This window comes from Rhincodon typus, chromosome 3 (assembly GCF_021869965.1).
Source record: "Rhincodon typus isolate 14 chromosome 3, sRhiTyp1.1, whole genome shotgun sequence".
NCBI classification, from domain to species: domain Eukaryota; kingdom Metazoa; phylum Chordata; class Chondrichthyes; order Orectolobiformes; family Rhincodontidae; genus Rhincodon; species Rhincodon typus.
Window position 1 is genome coordinate 62,897,576 of NC_063334.1, and position 22,352 is coordinate 62,919,927.

Sequence of the window (22,352 nt, forward strand, 5' to 3'; positions counted from 1 at the left end):
TAACTCTAAATGTTCCTGAAAACCTAGTGATGAGCCACTACCTTGAACAAATGCATTCCACATGATCTTGATTCCCTACAATACTGTCAGGAAGGGAACTCCAGGATTTGAGGAAGTGACAGTGAAAGAATGGAGATATGGTTCCAAGTCTGCTTCTGCCCCTCTGTTTCTGTCTCTCTGTTTCTCATTCCTCTGTTCTTGCCCCTCAGTTTCTGCCTCTCTGTTTATAATGTGCTGCATGATCTGCAGAGAAACTTGCATGGTGTTTCCAGACACCTGAAACTCTTCTTAAATCCAGGTGGTAAAGGCCATGTGTTTGGAAAAATTGGTGGTCAAATTAGACATGGCAAGTTTCAGCAGTACACAGTGCACCCCACTGCGCATCAACAGTGGAGGCAGTGAAAATTCAAGGTGGTGGATGGGACACCGATCGAGTGGGTTACTTTGATATAGATGATGTCGGGCACCTTGTGTGTTGATTAGAAGAATGAGGGGGGATCTTATAGAAACCTATAAATTTCTAATGGGACCAGGTAAATGCAGGAAGGATGTTCCTGATGACCAGGGGGTCCATAACTAGGGGTCACGGTCTAAATATGCAAGGTGGGCCACTTAGGAATGAGTTGAGGAGAAATTTCTTCAACCAGAGAGTGGTGAGCCAGTGCAATTCGCTGCCACAGAAAGCGGTTGAGGCCAAAACATTGAACATTTTCAAGGAGTTAGATATAGTTCATAGGGCTAAAGAGATCAAAGTGTACAGGGAGAAAGCAGGAACAAGGTACTGAGACGGATGAGTGAGTCCTGATGAAGGGTGTAAACCCGAAACGTCAGCTTTCCTGCTCCTCTGATGCTGTCTGACCTGCTGTGCTCCTCAGCTCCACACTGTGTTGATTGAAATGGATGATCTGCCATGATCATATTGAATGGTGCAGCAGGCACAAGAGGCCAAACAGCTTACTCCTCCTCCTATTTTCTATGTTTCTATGCTGTTGAATTGAAAATTGCTCAGGTAAGTAGACAGTATTCTATCACATTCCTGACTTGCGCTTCAAAGATGGCTCATCAATAGCATCTGGGGAGTCTACCTTCTAGCTACAAGGTCCCTAACTGTAGCAAGGCCTACATGTACATCTGCTTGAACTCAGGCAATAATTGCACCAACTTTACATTAACAGATAGAAGGAATGGTACAAATTGCCACTTAAACCTCTACCATATTGAAAAAATGACATAAATCCACCAAGTGAAGTCCCTTACTGGCCCATAAAGTCTTTAATAGTACCGTCTTCTTGCAAAGGTGAAAAAAGTCTTGCTAATAACTACATTTACTTGCTTTTATATATAATTAACCATTGTACAAAATTAATATTGAGTCAAAGATGAGACGCTAAGACTGCTATTAAAGGAGACCAAGGTCACGGGGTGGCAAGTTTTAAGCAGCATCTTGATGGAAGAAAGACTAAATGAAGAGATATTTGAATTGAGGGAGAGAATTCCAGAGCTGAAACCGTAAACAGCTGAAGGCATAGCCACCTATGATCAGGCAAAGAATGTGGAAGGTGCATAGGAGGTCAGAACCGGAGCAACATGTAGTTCTCAAAGGGTTGAAAAGCCACAGAAAGAAACAGAAAGGGGAAAGGACAAGAGCATGAAGATAATTAAAGACAGGTATGAAAATTTTAAATCTGTGACATCTGTCAATCATAAGCCAATGTAAGTCAGAGAGCACAGGGTATTGGATGAGATTTTAATATCGTGCTGCTTTGCACTAAATTGAATCTTTACAAGCCATTCAATGATGAAATGTGGAAATTCAAAGATCTATGCCACTTTTCTCAGTCCAAAATGATCGACTGTTTAGTTTATTTATTCTTTCATAGGAATAGGGCATTGCTGGGAGGGTGAGCATTTACTGTCCATTCCTAATTGCCCTTGAAGTGAATGGCTTACTGGGCGATTTCAAAGGAATTTAAAGAGGCAACTGCATTGCTGTGAGTTTGGAGTCATGTGCAGGTTGGCCAGGTAAGTACAGCAAATTAGGTGTGGAGCTGGATGAACACAGCAGGCCAGGCAACATCAGAGGAGCAGGAAAGCTGATGTTTCGGGTCTAGACCCTTCTTCAGAAATGGGGGAGGGGAAGGGGGCTCTGAAATAAATAGAAAGAGGGGGAGGCGGTGATAGAAGATGGATAGTGGAGCAGACAGGTGGGAGAGAAGACAGATAAGGAAAAGAGGCGGGATGAAGCTAGTAAGGGTGAGTGTAGGTAGGGAGTTGGGATGGGGGTTGGTCAGTGAGGAGGGAGGGGCAGGTAGGTGGGAGGGAAGACAGACAGGTCAAGGAGGCAGGGATGAGGTTCGTAGAGGTGAGTGTAGATAGGAAGTGGGGATGGGGGTTGGTCAGTGAGGAGGGAGGGGCGGTTAGGTGGGAGGGAAGATGGACAGGTCAAGGAGGCAGGGTCGAGAATGGGGGCTGATCTTGGGATGAGGTTGGGGGTGGAGAGATTTTGAAGCGCATAAAGTCCACATTGAGACTATTGGGTTGTAGGCTCCCAAGGCGGAATTTGAGGTGCTGTTCCTCCAGTTTTTGGGTGGCATTGTTGTGACACTGGAGGAGGCCCAGGATGGACATGTCTTCCAGGGAGTGGTAGGGGGAGTTGACTGGGAGGTGTTGTCATTTGTTGCGAACCGAGCGTAGGTGCTCCACAAAGCAGTCGCCAAGTCTCCGCTTGGTCTCCCTGATGTACAGGAGGCCACATCGGGAACAGCAGACACAATAGACCACATTAGCAGATGTGCAGGTGAACATCTATTTAATGTGGAAGGTTTTCTTGAGGCCTGGAATGGAGGTGAGGGGGGAGGTGTAGGGGCAGGTGTAGCACTTCCTATTGTTGCAGGGAAAAGTGCCAGGGGTGGTGGGGCTAGTGGGGAGTGTGGAGTGGACGAGGGAGTCGCGGAGAGAGCGGTCCCTCTGGAAGGCAGCGGTCCCTCTGGAAGGCAGATAAGGGTGGGGACTGAAATTTATAAACCCTACAACCCAATAGTCTCAATGTGGACTTTACGAGCTTCAAAATCTCCCCACTCCCAACCTCATCCCAAGATCAGCCCCCATTCTCGGCCCCGCCTCCTTGACCTGTCCATCTTCCCTCCCACCTACCCGCCCCTCCCTCCTCACTGACCAACCCCCATCCCAACTCCCTACCTACACTCACCTTTACTAGCTTCATCCTCGCCTACTTGACCTGTCCGTCTTCTCTCCCACCTATCCGCTCCACTATCCACCTTCTATCACCGCCTCCCCCCTCTCTATTTATTTAAGAGCCCTCTTCCCCTCCCCCATTTCTGAAGAAGGGTCTAGACCCGAAACGTCAGCTTTCCTGCTCCTCTGATGCTGCCTGGCCTGCTGTGTTCATCCAGCTCCACACCTTGTTATCTCAGACTCCAGCATCGGCAGTTCCTACTATCACTAAGGACAGCAAATTGTCTTCCGTAAACCAGATGGGATGACAATTGTCATTGTCACCATCTCTAAAACTTGTTCTATGCTTCCGAGTTATCTTGATCAAACTTAAGTTCCATCAGTGGCTGTGTTGGAATTATCCTTAAGTTATGCAACAAACCCCACTCCCCATCCCTGGCTTCTAGATTTATCTAAGGCAAAAAGAACCTTTCTGAATCTTAAAACTTCATACTTAAAAAGGCAAGCAAGCAATGTAAACAACGTTTGGACAATTAAGAAAATTTAACAACCATTGAATCCTTCTAACATCGTCCTAGATAATGTTAGGTTGCTTTGCCTTATTTAAAAAAAACTGTCATTTTATGAAGCAACACTATGAATTAAACAGGCTAATAGCGTCACAAGAGTCTGCATTTACCTCCCTGGAATGGCAACTCCTTCCTATAAAAGTCCTTTACAAGTGTATATCAGTTAACTGTGCAAGCACAGAATACACATAAAGTACCTGAATGCAATCCTAGAATTCTAATATGTATGTGTAAAGAATATAAACTAAAGTAACATTGCTGAAAGCAGAAAAAGGGAAAGACTAAATATCAGACGAATATTTGGCTGCATCTGGCAGTGGTTACAGTTGTACATTGCAATGATGACATTGGGAAAGATCATAAAGCTCTTAAACAATGTTTTAATCCTGCTCCCCTAATCTAAAGGGCTACCATTGTCTTTTTGTATTGTAGACAGTTGCAATGTATGCAGGATTTTAGATTGTTTAAGGCCTTTGCCAAATCAGTCAGTGTGCAACTTTTAATAGGTTCTTATTTTTAACAACTTGTTATAGAGTTGTACAGCACAGAAACAGATCCTTCAGTCCAACTCGTCCGCACCGACCAGACATCCCAATCTGACCTAATCCCATTTGCCAGCATTTGGCCCATAACCCTCTAAACTCTTCCTATTCATATACCCATCCAGATGCCTTTTAAGTGTTGTAATTGTAACCATCTCCACCACTTCTTCTGGCAGCTCGTTCCATACATACACCAGGTTCTGTGTGAAAGTGTTAGCCCTCAGGTCATACGACATGGAAACAGACCCTTCAGTCCAACCAGTCCACATCAACCATGTTCCCAAACTAAACTAGTCCCACCTGCCTGCGCTTGGCCCATATCCCTCCTGTTCACGAATGTATCCAAATATTTTTTAAACCATGTAACTGTACCTGCACTTTCTCTGGCAGTTCATTTCACATATAAACCATTCTGTGTAACAAAAAGTTGCAAATCTTGTCCTTTTTAAATCTTTCTCCTCTCCCCTTAAAAATATGCCCCCTAGTTTTGAACTCCCACACCCTAGGGAAAAGACCCTTGTCATTCACCTTATCTATGCCCTTCATGATTTTATAAACTTCAATAAGGTCACTACTTAACCTCCTACACTCCAGTGAAAAACAGTCCCAGTCTTTTCAGTCTATTTTCATATCTCAAACACTGAAGCCCCCACAACATCCTTGTAAATTTTTTCTGTACCCTCTCAAGTTTAACAGCATCCTTTCTATAGAAGGGCAACCAGAATTGTACGCAATATTGTAAAAGTGACCTCACCAATGTCCTGTACAGCTGTAACATGGCACCCTAACTCCTCTACTCAATACATTGACCAATGGAGGCAAGCGTGTGAAACGTCTTCTTTAACACTCTGTCCACCTGCGACTCCACTTTCAAGGAACTATGCACCTGCACCTTTAGGTTGTTCGGCAACACTCCCCAGGACGCTACCATGAACCACATAAGTTGTCCCTTGGCTTGTTTTACCAAAATACAGCACCTCTCATTTATCTAAATTAAACTCCGTCTGCCACTCCACAGCCTACTGGCCCATTTGATCAAGGTCCCGTTTTACTCTGTGATAATCTTCTTCACTGCCCACTACACCACCTATTTTGGTATCATCTGCAAACTTACAAAGTATACCTCCTATATTCGCTTCCAAATCATTTACATGAATGATGAAAAGCAGTGGACCAAGCACAAATCCTTGTAGCATGCTGCTGGTCACAGACTTCCAATCCAAAAAGCAACCCTCTGCCACCAACCTCTGTCTCCTAACTTCAAGCTAATTTTGAATCCAATTGGCTAGGTCCCCCAGATTCCATGTGATCTAACCTTGTTAACCAATGTGCCATGCGGAGCCTTGTTGAATGCTTTGCTGAAGTCCATATAGACAATGTTTACTGCTCTGCCTTCATCAATCTTCTTTGTCACCGCTTCTAAAGACTCAATCAAGTTGGTGAGACATGATTTCCCACACACAGAGCCATGCTGACTATCCCTAATCTGTCCTTGACTTTCCAAATGCATGTAAATCCTGTCCATCAGAATCGCCTCCAACAACTTACCCACTTCTTACAACAGAATAAATTGGCATTCATATTTATGACAGGAAAAAAAAACTGGAACAATAAAATCATTGTTTTATCTAAATAGTATGTCTTAAGACTGGATAGCATGGCAAAAGTATCAAGAATTGCTTCCTCTAAATTTCACATGGAGGATAACCTAACTGATACTGAAACACTATATCAGGTTGGCAAAATAATGACTATGTCACAAAATATACCAATTTTACCTGTATTCTTTCCTCAGCCTTCTGTGTGCACAGCATCATGATACTAAATGTCAATGTTGTTATCAATCCACCAAGTAAATGCTGTAAAATTATACTTAGCACAGCTGCACCTAGGACAAATAGAAAATAAATTGAAGTTGAAACTTTATGACATTTTAGTGATGGGTTGCAACATTACACAAGGAAGAAGCAGGATAAGAAACCCCTCTTTTGACATGTTGAAAGTATAGTCAGGAATATTGCCTGCAAGTAAACACCTGGTTCCTCTTTGAGCAGAAGCTAAAAAAAAATTCAAATCTGGTATTTCTTCTGCTGATGTTCCAAAGCAAAAATACCTCCTACTAGCAGTACAAAATCGGGAAGTAAATCAGGAATTTATACAATTACATTCGAACTATAATAAAAATCTGATTTGCATTGTAATATACAGTGCAGGGATTACATTTCAAGAAAATCTAAATGTCCAGCAGCATTTTTAATGTATCATTTGAAATGTAAATATTTAAAATGATCTTTACTTCTGATTAGAGAAATTGACCGACAGATCTAATCTGGTACTAATCATTACAGCACACTGACCATCGGCAATTTTCAATGAATTTCAAAGAATAATATTCCTTTTGGTATTTTACCTTGTTACCATATATTGCACAACTATTTTTCAGCGGTCAAGCACATAGGTCTTTTTGTTTGGAGTTTAGACTACTTTTTAAGGGAAATAGTTTTGTCAAGGTTTTGGAGTAGATCATTGATTAAAGAAATCACAGATGGACAATGTCGATTGTAGGATTCATATTATAGCAATCTGTCATTACCAACAGCAAAATGCATTAATGTGTACTTATTTGTACTGTACTTTGCTGATTACTAAACAGTTTGTATCAAATTTTATCAATCTAAAACATTGCACAACTTGAACAAAAGAACAGCATTTTCAATTAATTTATTTTGCTGGAAAATCTTAAGTAAAGTAGGTGACTGAGGTAACAGAATTGGAATGTGAATGAGGAACAGATAGACAAATAAAGTGAAATAAAAAGTCAAGATGCTACTTGGGAAGCACTTCTGCAAGCATTTATTTTTTGACTTAATACAATGTGCAGCTGGAGGAACATAACAGGTCAGGCAGCATCAGAGGAGCAGGAAAGTCGATGTTTCAGGTTTATACCCTTCATCAGGACAAACGCTTTCTTCTGAGTCCTGATGAAGAGTGTAAACCCGAAACGCCAACTTTCCTGCTCCTCTGATGCTGCCTGACCTGCTGTGTTCCTCCAGCTCCACACGGTAATGACTCTGACTCCAGCATCTAAAGTTCTTGCTATCTCCCTTACTTTTTGACTCTCTCCTCTTCTGGCAGTGTTTATTCATAGTAGGAAACAGTTTCATGGCATCAACTGCTCTCCAGGTAACACAAACAAATTTAAAATTTAAGGATCAAAACTAGAAACTCGAGGAAACTTATTTTGGGCACATGGGGACACACAGAATCACCATGATTAGCGCAAGAATGGCCCAATATTAGGCCTTGGGTTTCACTGATTTAATATGCTGTCGACAGCTAATAGCTAACAGCAATCTGCAACTTGAATTAAGTGAAGGGAGGGAGTGGTGCAATTCATTGGTGGGGTGTACGAGCAGTTCACTTGAAAGATGCATACACATCCCTAACTTTCACTTTGTTGGTATGGTCCAGCAGATACTCCTTCTAAGGGCTATCTATTAGGTTGCAAGTGGAATTCTTTAATGAGTGCAGTCAACATTGGCTACCTTGGGGTGAACAAATTTTGAGCAACAGGGCCTCAAACAGAGGTGAGGTCTCTTGTTTCTGGTATGGACATCACTCACTGATTATTTAGCCTTCACCAGCATAGTGAATGGCACACTTCTGTCCCACAATAACCATGGGCTTGTCACTAGTTTTGGGGGGTGAAGAGGCTTGCATTACATGGCCAAATTTCTAGCCAAAATTTGTTTGAACTTAAGCTTGTACATACTTTGGCACAGAGCCCCTATGCGTGTGTTGGTAATGATTAGGATATGAAACTGTTTTCTGTATATTTCTTTAAAAAAATGTCCTGGATGAGAAAGGGCAAGTAAGATATTACAATAAATTGAGAATTATGTTTTTAAAAATCTGTCATCAAATACAAACAAATAGGTCTCTTCACCACACAGGGCATTTATTTAATTTGAATAGAATAGTCTTTATTGTCAAATGCACTCAGATGAGTGCAGTGAAAAGTCTGTAATGTCGCCTCTCGGCACATCTTAGGTACAGGGTACCTAGGTACCGATACTTTTAGTGGGTACAGATATTTCAATTTGTATTCTGCTTCACTTTAACTAAATCTGAAATAAGATCAAAACAAAACTGGAATAGCTCAGCAGGTCAGTTAACCCTGCAAATTAATAACCTTTTAGAGCTGTTGGAAGGTCATCAAACTGAAATGTTTAATCTGTTCCCCCTCCCTTTAGATGCTGCCTGACCTGTCCAGTTTTCCCGCACTTTCTGTTTGTAATTTATAAATGCAAATGTGTTGCTAGTAGCTCAGAGGAGGTTAACTTAGACTAAGACATGGGAGTGGGTCAGTTGTCCTGTGAAGAAAGGTCATTCAAGCTGGATTTACATCCTCTGGGAGTTTAGAAGAGTAAGGGGCAACCTTTTGAAATGCATAGGCTCCTTCAGAAATGTGGAGTCACACTAACATTCTCACAGTTCTCTTGCAGCAGTGAACCTTTGGGGGAAGGCAAACACGTCCCCTTTTCATTGCAGTCCGTTGCAGTATTCTGAAATGTAAAGATCTAGAATCACAGACAGTTATTTTGACAGCTGCTGCCAAATGATAAATACATAAGGTTAAGGAGCCAGGCGGCTGGGGGTTAGGGTGCCATGTGACACAATGTTAGATGAGTAGGCGATAGGATGCCAGGTAGGTAGGGTACCAGGGTCGAGTCTGGTGGCTGGGAGGTGGAGCAGTGTCGGGGGAGTTGGATCAGGTAGAACAATGGGGGTGGAGAGGGGGAATCTGGGGTACAGAAGGTGTAAAGTGTGGACAGGGGAGTGTACAGCAGTGGAGAAAGGGGCTGTCGCGTCCTTGTGGTGTTGGATCAGGGTATGGAGGTGTAAGTGGTCGGGGGGAGGTGTAGTTGAGGTGGTGCAAAGGAGTCATTTGGATATTTACTCAGGGATTAGACTATGTATTTAACAGTCTAATATTTCATGTAACTATTTATTTGATTGAATCAGACCCCTCCAAATTCCCTAATTTTAATTGGAGGATTCTTGGTTTAGAGGAATTATCAGGATAATCTTCAATTTCACAGGCAATTCCTTTGTGGTGTGTTACAATGGGCATTCTGCACTGTCCCCATGAGAAAGTCCCAACTACGCTGGAATAATGACTGTTTGACCAGCGCAAATTCCACATTAAATCCTGAGGGGTTTTAACAGGGTGGATGTGAAGAGGATATTCCCTCGTGACAGATGTACAACTCGGAGTCACTGTTTAAAAACTAAGGAATTGCCCAGACAAGGCAGAGGTAAGGAGAAAAAAGGAAAGAACTACGGATGGTGGAGATCCAAAACCAAAACAGAAAGTGCTGGAGAAACTCAGCAGGTCTGGTAGCATCCATGGAGAGAAAATCAGAGTTAACATTTTGAGTCCAGTGGCCCATCATCAGGTAAGGAGAACAGGTTTTCTCACGAGGGTCATAAATGTTTGGAACTTTCTTCCTTAAAAGGCCGTGGAAGCAGAGTTGCTGAATATTTTTAAGGCAAAGACAGATTCTTGAGAAACAAGGGGGTTGGCTGGGGTAGGCAGGAATACGGAGTAATCAAATCAACAATCAAATCAAAACAATCTTATTGGAAGACACAATAAGATTGAGAGGCTGAGTGACCTACTACTGCTCCTAATTTGCTTATTTGTATGTTTGTTTAACATTTCACACTTTGACTATGTAATTGCCTCTTTTAACCAGTTTGAAATTCATGCAAGTTCTTCAAAGCTTTTGTGAAAAGTGTCTAGATTTCAGTTTCTAGTAACATTAACTAAAACATCGTCACGCAGCTCAGACATGTCACAGGCTGATTCCTGGGTTCTGTGTGAGGTTAGCTATTCTCAGCTGAATTCCCAGGAGGAGTCCTATTCGTGGCTTCTGTGCAGTTCTGTTATAAAATAGTGAAGTGGCCAGGGATATCATTTCAATGACATCTATGATATATATCCCAGGCTGCTGTAGAACGCAAGGGGCTCTGACATTAATTTTCAAATCATCTCTGGCCACAAATGGGGTGGCAGAGGTCTAACTTTAGTAAGCGGTCTACCGTGCAGAATCTTGTCAAACACCTTGCTAAAGTCCACATAAACAACATCAACCACTCTATCCTCATCTATCTTCTTGGTCATGTCCTCAAAAAATTCAATCAAGTTTGTGAGGTATGATTTCCTGTGCACAAAACCATGCTGACTATCCGTCATCAACCCTTGCTTTTCCAAATACAAGTAAATTCTGTTTCTCAGAATGCCCTCCAACAACTTAGCCATACTCAAGGAATACTCAACCTCACAGACACCATCCCAGATACCACTATCACCATCCCTGGATATGTCCTGTCCAACCAGTAGGTGATGCCCTGTAGAGGCGGTGGCATAGCGCTGTACAATCGGGGTGAATTACCCAGGGAATTCTTAACATTGACTCTGGACACCATGAAGCCTCATGGCACCAGGTCAAACATGGCAAGAATAATTCTTGCAGAATACCACATACAGTACTCGCTCAGCTGATGACTCAATGCTCTTCCATGCTGAACAATACTTTGAGGAAACACTGCTGGGGGATTTATATAACTACCACCAATAGTAGCTCAGCAGCAGTACAAATGGTCCAGCTGGTCAAGTCCTAAAGGACATACCTACTAGACTGGGTCTATGGCAGGTGGTTAGAGAACCAACAAGAAGGAAAAACGTACTTGACCTCATCCTTACCAACCTGCTAGCTGCAGGTGCATATGGATAAGTGTCGATAAGGGTGACTACTGCATAGTCCTTGTGCAGACAAAGACCCACCTTCACATTGATGACAGCTTACATCATGTTGTGTAGTATTTTTACTGCGCTAAATGGGACAGACACTGAAGAGATCTGGCAACTGAAGACTGAGCATCCATGAGGGGCCATGGGCCATCAACAGCAGCAGAGTTATACTCCAGCACAATCTGTGACCTCATAACCTGGCATATCCCCCACTCAACCATTACCATCAAGCCAAGGGATCTACCCTGGTTCAATGGAAAGTGCAGGAGGGCATGCCAGGAGCAGCACCAGGCATACCTGAAGATGAGGTGTCAGTGTGGTGCAGCTACAAAGCAGCACTATTCGTGTGCCAAACAACATAAGCAGCAAGTGATAGTTGTGATCTGATCCACAATTAATAGATCAGATCTGAGCTCTGCAATCCTGCCACAACCAGCATGAATGGTGGTGAACAATTGAACAACACACTGGAGGAAGAAGCTGCACAAATATCCCCATCCTCAATGATGGAAGAGCCCAACACATCCTTGCAAAAGATAAGGCTGAAGCATTTGCTGCAATCTTCAGCCAGAAGTGCCAAGTGAATTGATCCAGTGGTCCCCAGCATTACAGATACCAGTCTTCAATTTGATTCACTCCACATGATATCAAGAAATGGTTAGAGACACTGAGTACTGCAAAGGCAATGGGCTCTGACAACATTCCAGCAATAGTACTGAAGACTCGTTCTCCAGAGCTTCCACACACCTAGCAAGCAATTCCAATACAACATTGGCATTTGTCTGACAATGTGGAAAATTGCCCAGATATGTCCTATATATAAAAAGCAGGAATAAATTCAACCCGGCCAGTTACCACCCCATCAGTCAACTCTCGATCGTCAGTAAAATGATGGAAGGTGCCGTCAAAATGCTATTAATAACCTGCTCAGCAATAACCTGCTCAGTGACGCCCAGTTTGGGTTCTGCCAGGGCCACTCAGTCTTGACCTCATTATAGCCTTTGTTCCATCGTGGACAAAAGAGCTGAGTTCCAGAGATAAAGTGAGAGAGACAGCCCTTGACAACAAGGTTGCACTTGACTGAGTATGACATCAAGGAGCCATAGCGAACCGGAACAAATGGGAATCAAGGGGTAAAGCACTCAGCTAGTTGGAGTCATGCCTGGCACATAGGAAGATGACTGTGATTGTTGGAGGTCAGTCATCTCAGCTCCAGAACATCCCTGTAGCAGTTCTTCAGGGTAGTGTACTAGGCCCAACCACCATTATTAGCTTCATCAATGACCTTCCCTCCATCATGAGGTCAGAAATGGGGAGTTCATCAATGGTTGCGCAATGTCCAGCACCATTCTCAATTCTTCAGGTACTGAAGCAGTCCATGTCTGAATGCAGCAAGACCTGGACAATATTCAGGTTCAGACTGAAATGTGGGAAGTAACATTTGTGCCACAAAATTGCCAGGCAATGAGCATCTCCAATAAGAGATAATCTAACCACAGCCCCATGACATTCAATGGCGCTAAGATCAATAAATACCCCACTATCGACATCTTGGGGGATTACTATTGACCAGAAACAGAACTGAATTCATATAAATACAGTGGCTACAAGGGCAGGTCAGAGACAAAGAATCCTGCAGTGAGTAACTCATCTCATGACTCCTCAAAGTCGATCCACCATCTACATGCACAAGTCAGGAATGTGCTGGAATACTCCCCACTTGCCTCGATGAGTGCAACTCCAACAAGACTCAAGGAAGCTTGACACCATCCAAAGCAGCCCGCTTGATTCACACTACATCCACAAGCATCCACTCCGTCCATCACCGATGCTCAGTCGAAGCAGTGTATAGTATCTACAAGATGCGCTGCAGAAATTCACCAAGGAACCTTAGGTAGCACCTTCCAAATTCACAAGCACTGTCATTTAGACGAACGACGGCAGCAGATACATATGACCAGCATCACCTGCAAGTTCCCCTTCAAGCCATTCACCATCCTCACTTGGAAATATATTGCTGTTCCTTTACTGTTGCTGGGTCAAAATCCTGGATCTCCCTTCCTACCAGCATTGTGGGTCGACCAAGGGCACATGGAGGGCAGCTGCTCAAGAAGACAGTTTACCACCACCTTCTCAAGAGCAACTAGCAATGGGCAATAAATGTTGGCCCAGCCAATGAGGCCCGCATTCCATGAGTGGATAAAGTAACATTTTAAATAAAGGGTCAGGGAGGTCAATGAAGCAGCTTATTCCAGTGCTCAAGAAATATGCACATCAAACAACAAACAGATGAAGTTAACAAAGATTAAAATTCTTAAAACTCCTATAAGAAATAAAGTAAAATGACAGCCAGGCCTTTTCTCAGCTTTTCTGTTATTACTGGGTAAAGTGACAAATGGCCATCTCTTGACCTCTTTCACCCATAACATGTGGCTGGTTTTTGGAATAGTGTGCTGATCATCATAATAAATACATCAGGATCTATCTGTGCCATGTGACCTCTATCACCAAGTGTTTCTGGTAGCTTAAATGATGGGCCACACAAAACTGAGAATAATTTGTGTTTCTATTCAAATTGTTATTATCTCCATTGCACAGTGACTGTTTAAAAGACCAGGTCAGCAGTGAAAAAAAAGCTTGTATTTCTGGGTGGAGACTTCTTAGATGGAAGTTCCAATTGGAAACAAGGTCCAAATCCCTAAGTTAAGGGAAGTGTGGGAAGTGTGTAATTTCTACACAATATCTACAATTTGTTCCATTTACAGTCAATTGACCTAGGAAGGTGAAGAGGAGAGGGCAAGTATTCTCTCTGTATCTTCTATGTGATGGATGTGACTTAACTGTTAATGTTAGGCTGATGTAGGTCTATCAGTAAAAGCAATATTTAGCAGAAATTTACATCTGTCTTAGTAGCTACACCAACTCCCAGAAGAGTTCTACAAGTGTAAGTGGTTTCAGCTATTCAACAGTTAGTGGTTTACTTACCACCATAGCAAGGGACATTTCAACTACAGGCACTGACTCTTGAGACAACTTTTAGAGCCCACTGAGGCCAAAATCAAAGGCAGGAAGGCTCCAAAGGCTAGTCCTGCTGGCCAGTGTGTCAGTTCCCTGGCTCCATCCTGTCTCCGTGAGCCACTTGCGTTGAGGTCGGAAAGATCCGGGGGAAGGGAGTGGGTGGGGTTAAGAGACAGATAGCCAATCCAGCTGGTTAACAGCTTTATAAAGCCATTGAAAGAAATAGACCAACTGGGATTTTCCATTTGTCCTGCAGGTTCCCACAAATGGGGGAGGCCAGTTCGGAAGCATCCCTATGCAGCAGAATGGGGGTGGGGGGAGCTAGCACTACAGACGGACGCAGAGATCACACCACTCCCTGCCTTTCCCCCAGCAGGAGGGCAGACTAATCTGCACACAAGCCCACCTCCCTCTTCCACCACAGTGGACCCTGCTGCAATACCTGTTTTTTAGGATGTCATCGGACAACTCAATAGAGGATTCAGGAAATCAGGTTGCAATTGTTCATTTCACAGGGAGAGAGAATGTAGGGTCAGCCAGTCTTTTCACCATGAAATGTAAATCTAAACACTGGTGTCTTAGTAACAGCTTCAAACTTTATGGAAATATTTAGAACAGACATTGTAGAATTCCCACACTTCTCTATCCAGGTGTCTTACATGGTCTGCTATTTTCTCAACCTTTCACAGACACTGTCTATATTTCATCCAATGCCAGCAATATCTTGCTGACAATGTGACTTCTCTGCTTCTAGCCTTGACTATATATTGTGTTTGTATCCATTCTTTGTACATCTGTAGTTCTTAATTGCTTTCTTAGTTTTGCTATTACGCACAATATGACTAAAGCTTTAACCTTAACCTCACATAATCCCTTCAAGTTTTAAAAAGTTGCTTAAAAGGCTCCTTCATTTTGAAGCACCCTCTCTCTTACTTGCCCTCAATCACAATCTGCTTTCAACTGGAAAGGCTCTGGTTGAGCCTCGGGATTTGACAGTAAACAGCAAGACTGACTCAATCTGGTCACCCTCAGGACAAACACAACAAATGGATATTTTCTACATAGTCCAGACGTCTGACCCACATTTCAGTCTGACGTGGGGTACAGAAGCTGTAAGGAAAACTTCTCCCTTATATTCTGAAAATTCAGAGGTAAAGTCTCCATTGGGACAGTATAGAGGGGGGCAGACAGCGCTTCAGCTTTCAGTTAACAACACAGAAAGTATGGGATTAGATAGATGTCTTTTTATATCTAAAAAAACAGAATTCTGTATGTTTTGAAATTCCAGTACACCCTATTCAAAAATCAAATGGAGCAAATAGAAGTATACAAACTCTTAGCTATAAGCCATATTTTCATTAATATTTCAACCATCCCATCTCCTCTGAGCACCATTCACCTCCTTTAAGCAATGTAGAATTAGAATTTTAAAAAACTTGTCAAAATTTTGACAGTTGCTTAAAGGGTATCACATCTCTGTTGACAAAGCTATTGAAATAAATAGCACATCTATTGCCAGTCATGACATGAAAGATCAAACCACTTTATGATCTTGTTTTATCATCCATGGCATCAACTTTGATGCATTGCGTGACCTATTGGAGTTATCGGCCAATAACAGCAGCGTCTTCATATTCTTACATTTTGTCCTTTTCTCAAGTCAAATTCTAACCCTTTTTGTTTCTTTGATATTTATATTTCAAAGTCTTTCCTCAGCCACTTTATTTGCAAAAATGAGTAGATTAAAGAAACCTTTTATCCAGAGAGGAAACAAATGAAAGCAGCATGAGAAGGTGCAGGAATTAAAATCATTTACAAAAAGAAAGGGTTATGTGCAACATAGGTCAAGTTTTTTTGTGAAGGTTCCTCAGATGTATGTCACTTAGGATTACTTCAAGATAGGAATACAAAGCAGATTTCCTGTTTTTTTTTAATATAGGTATCTTTTGAAAAAAAAACATTAAATACATCAAATACTTTTCCTGCCACTAGCAGATTTCCACACTTCTTTCATACCATTGTATTTACTGCAAACCCAGCCATTCCCATTCCCATTCCCATAGAATAAAGCAGTCAATGATGGAAGCAGAGCCATTGGTCAAAGTGAGATTGGAGGAAGGCTCCAGAGTGATGAGATTCCAAAGGTGCACATTTATAATTTCTGCAAACCATGCTGAACAGGCTTAGGTGGGAGATTGTGAATATGTTGGAAACTAGGAACGCAGTCAGAAAGACAGCACAAATGGTCTTAGACTTTGGAGGCTTATGGAAATCTGAGAGGAGCCAGGATTTGGATGAGATTTGAGGAGCTTGAAATCACATCCAGATCCTGGCTCCTCTCAGGAAATCAGGTAGACTTAAAAAAAAGTCTTCATGGTGGCAGGTAGGCATCTGGTGTCACCACGGGTGGACATCTGTCAGGGCTTTCCTGGTCGGGGGTCCTCTCCTCTACCTCTCTGCCATTGGTACAAACACCTCAATGGTCTCGTGATGATGGAAGAGCCTCTGTTAGTGTGCATGAGACAGCCACCACATGGGGGCCCTGAGGGAATCAGGAGACCAGAGGATACCTTCCGCAGTCATCCCAAACTAAGGGCATAAGCGTCAGCAGCCTGTTACCAGCACAGCTGACAACCGCTAGAGGAACAAAACATCTATAAGAGATTTAAAAAGACACATTCATTGCACACGGGTGGCTTCCATGCTTAAGTGTCAAGAAAATGTGAATATTGAAAATAACTGCTTGTTCTTTTCACATGATGCTCCAGCTGCATTAATGCATTACCTGTGAGTGAACTGGGGCTATATTAGATGCTGGGAGAGATAGTAGGAACTGCAGATGCTGGAGAATCTGATGAAGGGTCTAGGCCCGAAACGTCAGCCTTTCTGCTCCTATGATGCTGCTTGGCCTGCTGTGTTCATCCAGCTCTGCACCTTGTTGTCTCTATATTAGATGCTGCTGTGGGAGCTATGTTCATGTCACTCCCTCTGCATGGCATTATTTGGTGAGTCTACCTTGCCCTCAGCAGACATGGTCCTTGTGTTTCCTTAGATATGTAAAGAGCAAAAGAGATGCAAAAGTGGACATTTGGACCACTGGAAAATGGCACTGAAGAAGTAGTAATGGGGAACAAAGAAATGGTTGTGGAATTGAATAAGTACTTTGCATCAGTCTTCACAATGGAAGACACAAGTAATATCCCAAAAATTCAAGAGAGTCGGGGGAGGCAGAAGTGAGTATGGTGGCCATCACCAAAGAGAAGGTGCTAGAAAAATTGAAAGGTCTGAAGGTGGATAAATCAGCTGGCCCAGATGGACTACACCCCAGAGTTCTGAAGGAGATAGTTGAAGAGATAGTGGAGGCATTTTTGGTGATCTTTCAGGAATCACTGGAGTCAGGGAGGGTCCCAGAGGACTGGAAAATCACTTATGTAACCCGCTGTTTAAAAAGGGAGTAAAGCAAAAGATGGGAAATTACAGGCCAATTAGCCTGACCTCAGTCATTGGTAAGATTTTAGAGTCTAATGTGACGGATAAGATATCTGAATACTTGGAAGTGCATGGTAAAATAGGGCAAAGTCAGCATGGCTTCATCAAGGGGAGGTCATGCCTGACAAATCTGTTAGAATTCTTTGAGGAAATAATGAGCAAGTTAGGCCAAGGAGAGCCAATGGATGTTATCTGCCTAGGACTTCAAGAAGGCCTTTGACAAGATGCCGTACAGGAGGCTGCTGAGTAAGATAAGGGCCCATGGTGTTAGAGACAAGTTGCTAGCATGGATAGAAGATTGGCTGTCTGGCAGAAAGCAGAGAGTGGGGATAAAAGGGTCTTTCTCAGGATGGCAGTCAGTGACAAGTGGTGTTTCACAAGGGTCAGTGTTGGGACCACAACTTTTCACTTTATATAAGTTCTAGATGAAGGAACTGAGGGCATTCTGGCTAAGTTTGCAGATGGTACAAAGATAGGTAGAGGGACAGGTAGCATTGAGGATGTGGGGAGGCTGCAGAAGGATTTAGACAGGTTGGGAGACGGCAAAGACATGGCAGATGGAATACAATATGGGAAAGTGTGAGGTCATGCACTTTGGTAGGAAGCATGCAGGCATGGACTATTTTCTAAATGGGGGGTAAATTCAGAAATCTGAAGTGCAAAGCGACTAGGGGGTTCTAGTCCAGGATTCATTTAAGATAAACTTGCAGGTTGAGTCAGTGGTTAGGAAGCCAAATCCAATGTTGGTATTTATTTTGAGAAGACTAGAATATAGAAGCAGGGATGTACTTCTGAGGCTTTAGAAAGCTCTAATCAGACCACATTTAGAGTATTGTGAGCAATTTTGGGCCCCATACCCAGGAAGGATGTACTGGCCCTGGAGCAGATCCAAAGGAGGTTCACAAGAATGATCCCAGGAATGAAAAGTTTAACATTTGAGGAACATTTGAGGACTCTGGCTCTATACTCGATGGAGTTTAGAAGGATGAGGGGGGATATAATTGAATCTTACAGAATACTGAATGGCCTGGACAGAGTGGATGTTGGGGAGATGTTTCCATTGGAAGGAGAGACTAGGATGCGAGGGCACAGCCTCAGAGTAAAAGGAAGACCCTTTAGAACGGAGATAAGGAGAAACATCTTCAGCCAGAGTGGTGAATCTATGGAATTCACTGCCACACAAGGCTGTGGAGGCCAGGTTATTGAGTACATTTAAGACGGAGATAGACAGGTTCTTGATCGTCAACAGAATCGAGGGTTATGGGGAGAAAGCGGGAGAATGGGGGTGAGATACTTATCAGCCATGATTGAATGGCGGAGCAGACTCGATGAGCTGAATGGCTGAATTTTTTGCTCCTGTGCTTTATGGTCTTATCGTCTTGTGTTTTTTACAGAGAGAGAAGACAAGGAGGGTGACAAAAGCCCAAATGCTGTTGTGCAGGAGACACAATGTTATTGGAACCTTCTCACCATAAGAGATTCCCTGGTCTCCCAGCCAGAGGCAGGCATGGCTCACTCTCATCTTCACTACAATTGACATCAAAGGTCAGAACTGTCTCTGTCAAATAGTCCTCTGCCAGGGCTTCGCCTCTTTCCATAGCTAGGCTGGGCAATGCACAGCGTACTATGACCATAAATGACTTTGTCCCAGTTCCGTATTGCAGAGCACCACCTGATCTGTCCAGGCATCAAAATTTAACTAGGGTCTTGGTGGCTCTCGTTGAACTCCTCTTGGGCTATGTTTGTTTGTTCTGTACCAGTGTTATAAGCCATCTTTTTAGAGGTTATCCTCTGTCCCCAAGAATCTAACCATCCAGAAGTTATGGGCATTGAGGCAGCTGCTTGGTTGGTGTGTGCAGATCTGCATTATCTGTTGCATTTGGCCACATGCAAGCTGAATATTACAGAACTTTCACATTTTGTTAAAGGATCCTCTAATGCTGAATGTCCATCTGGGCTCCATGTGTGCAATCTATTATATCTTGGACCTTTCGAAATCCAGCAATGTTAGCAAAGTCTCTGGCTTTTTCTCACTCACTTGGCACTATTCCTCATTAAATAAGATAAACTCATTCTTTGATGCAGTGATGCACCGCTGGCTATGTTGTTCCACACAGATAATGTCTGGAAAGGCCCTGTGATGGAAATATTCAGGGCCACTTTGATCATTGGCACCAACATGAAAGCAACTTAATTATGCAGCGTATCATGTTACATTAAGGTCTCTGTACACATTAGTCTTAACATACGTGATCCAAAAAGATTTCAAAAAATTTCAAAATGGACATGTTATGGCACCATCAGTAAAAAAATGATGTGAGTTAATATTTGCCTCACCAGAGGTTTGTTGGTTGCCTTCATTTTCAGGTATTCATCTAATCACCATTCGTTGAAGAGGAAAGAAGCGTCAAACATTGAAAATTGGAAAGCACAGCAGCTGTTAGTCATAATAAGAATATACTGACTAAGCGTAGAAACACAGCACAGGTGCAACAAAACTTGAACTACAACCAGATTTCTTACATGTCCCATTAGTAACCTGAAGGACCAAATCACATCTCTAGACCCAACAGGTGATATCCTCCTAAAACAATTCCCACTTAAGGCTGAATAATTGTTCCAAAAGCAAAAGACTACAGATGCTGGAAATTTGAAAATAAAAGTGAAAATTCCTCTGTGTTCTCTTGTTCCTGATCCATTAATGAGTAGGAACAGTTTCTCCCGATCTACTCTGTCCTTATGATTTGCGTATCTCGATCAAATCTCCTCTCAAACGTATTTTCTCCAAGGAAAACAGTCCCATCTTCTCCGCTCTATTTTCTCATTCTGGAATCATTCTCATTCATCTTTTCTGTTTTGTGTCCAATACCTTCACACTGTTCCTAAACTGCGTCACACTACTCCAGTTGAGGCTGAAAATAACCTCCTTGCTCTTGTACTTTCTGTCCCTGTTAATAAAGCCTAAAATACTCTCTTAATCTGTCCTACCATATTCAATGACCTATGCAGGTTTACACCAGGATTTCTCTGTTCCTGTATTCCATTTAGAAGAGTATCTTTTACTTTATATTATCTCTCCACGTTCAGTACCAAGTGAATCATTTCACAATTCTCTGCATTGATATTCATCTGCTATCTGTCAACCCTTCCTATCAATTGTCTATATCCCTTTATATTATTCTCCCTAAAGTTCACAATGCTTCCAAGTTTTATGTCCACCACAAAACATTTCAAATTGTGCAAAAGCAGGCAAAGTATCAGGAAAACTAAAGACTCCAACACCGACCTCTGGGTAACTCCATTAATACACCTTCCAGCCCAAAAAAAAATGACTAACAACTGCTCTTTGTTTCCTGTCAGACAGACAATTCTGTATCTATGTTGTTATTGTCAATCTCCAAGATGGCAGCGGAGTAGGACTCCTGAGCCGGAGCTCATCTGCTCCATCCATTTATTTTCTTTTATTCTCTCTCTCTTCACATACTTTTTTCTTTTTCTTTTACCTCTTGTCCTCAGGCAGCATCGGTAATGGCTGGGTTGAAAGCCAGCGCCAACTCCCGGCCTCAGTGTGGACCCGGATTCCCAGCCTCAGCGTGCACCTGGACCCCTGGTCTCAGCGTGGACCCGGACCCCCGGCCTCAGTGTGGTCTCGGACCCCCGGCCTCGGTGTGGATCTGGACCCCCGGCCTCGGCGAGGACCCGGACCCCTGGCCTCTGGACCCGGACCCCCGGCCTCGGCGTGGGCCCGGACCCCTGGCCTCGGTGTGGATTCGACTCGCTGCCTCGAGGTGAAGCCTGGCACAGTCTGGGTTGGACGAACAGTTATTCTGAATTCTTATTTCTTTATTTTCCTAATTTAATTTTGGACTTCTTATTTCTTTACATTTCTATTTCTTTTCCTAAGAATTTGTATTTTAAGCATTTGTCCCTAGTTACTTTGATCCCTAAGATGGCATCATAAGTGGTGACTTGTAAACTTTTCACTGCACTCATGTGAATACAAGTGACAACAAAACTAATTGTAATTCTACTGTCCCTTTGATACCGTGAGCTATAACCGTGCCTACAAATCTGTTGCATAGCACAGTTGCAAATAAATATTAGAAGTCCCTGTACACTACTTCATCTGTGTTGCCCTCATCAGTTCTCTCTGTGAGATCTTCAAAAATCCCCAGCATGTTAGCTGGACATAATTTTCCCCTGAGGAAATCTTTGCTGTCTGTCTTTAAATAACCCACATTTGCTCAAGTGGCGAACAATTTTGTCCCAGATGGTTGTTCCTAGAAGTCTCTGCACAACCAAGATAAACTGGCTGGCTTATAGTTGCTTTGCTTTTTTTTAAAAAAAGTTGGATGTAGTGTTTGGAATTCTCTAGTCCTGTGGCACTAACCCAAGTCTAAAGCAGAATGAAACATTACAGCTAGAGCCTCTGCAATTTACAATCTCCTTTCTCTCAATATGCTTAATTGTATCTCAAGCAGGCCTGGTGCCTTATCCTCTAAGTATATTCAGACTATTTAATACCTCTCCTAATCGATTAATCATTGTCTAAATTACCTCAGTTTTCTCTGTGACATTGTATAGGTAGCATCATATTCCTTGATAATTACAGATGCAAAATACTTATTTATCATGTCAGCAATGCCTCTGTGCCTCTATGTGTAAATCTCCCTTTTGTTTCCTTATCAACTCGATTGCTTTTACCACCCATTTATCATGAAT

General features: G+C 42.7%; 1 protein-coding gene across 2 annotated transcripts in view; it reads right to left on the reverse strand.

Annotated features, from left to right (window-relative positions):
- mfsd3 (major facilitator superfamily domain containing 3) overlaps positions 1 to 22,352 on the reverse strand; it is a 117,520-nt gene that overhangs the window by 47,818 nt on the left and 47,350 nt on the right. For both annotated transcript variants that reach the window (XM_048618886.1, XM_048618879.1), the window contains one exon: positions 6,085 to 6,194. In XM_048618886.1, coding sequence (XP_048474843.1) covers positions 6,085 to 6,194 — 110 coding nt within the window. The remainder of the gene's footprint in view (positions 1 to 6,084; positions 6,195 to 22,352) is intronic.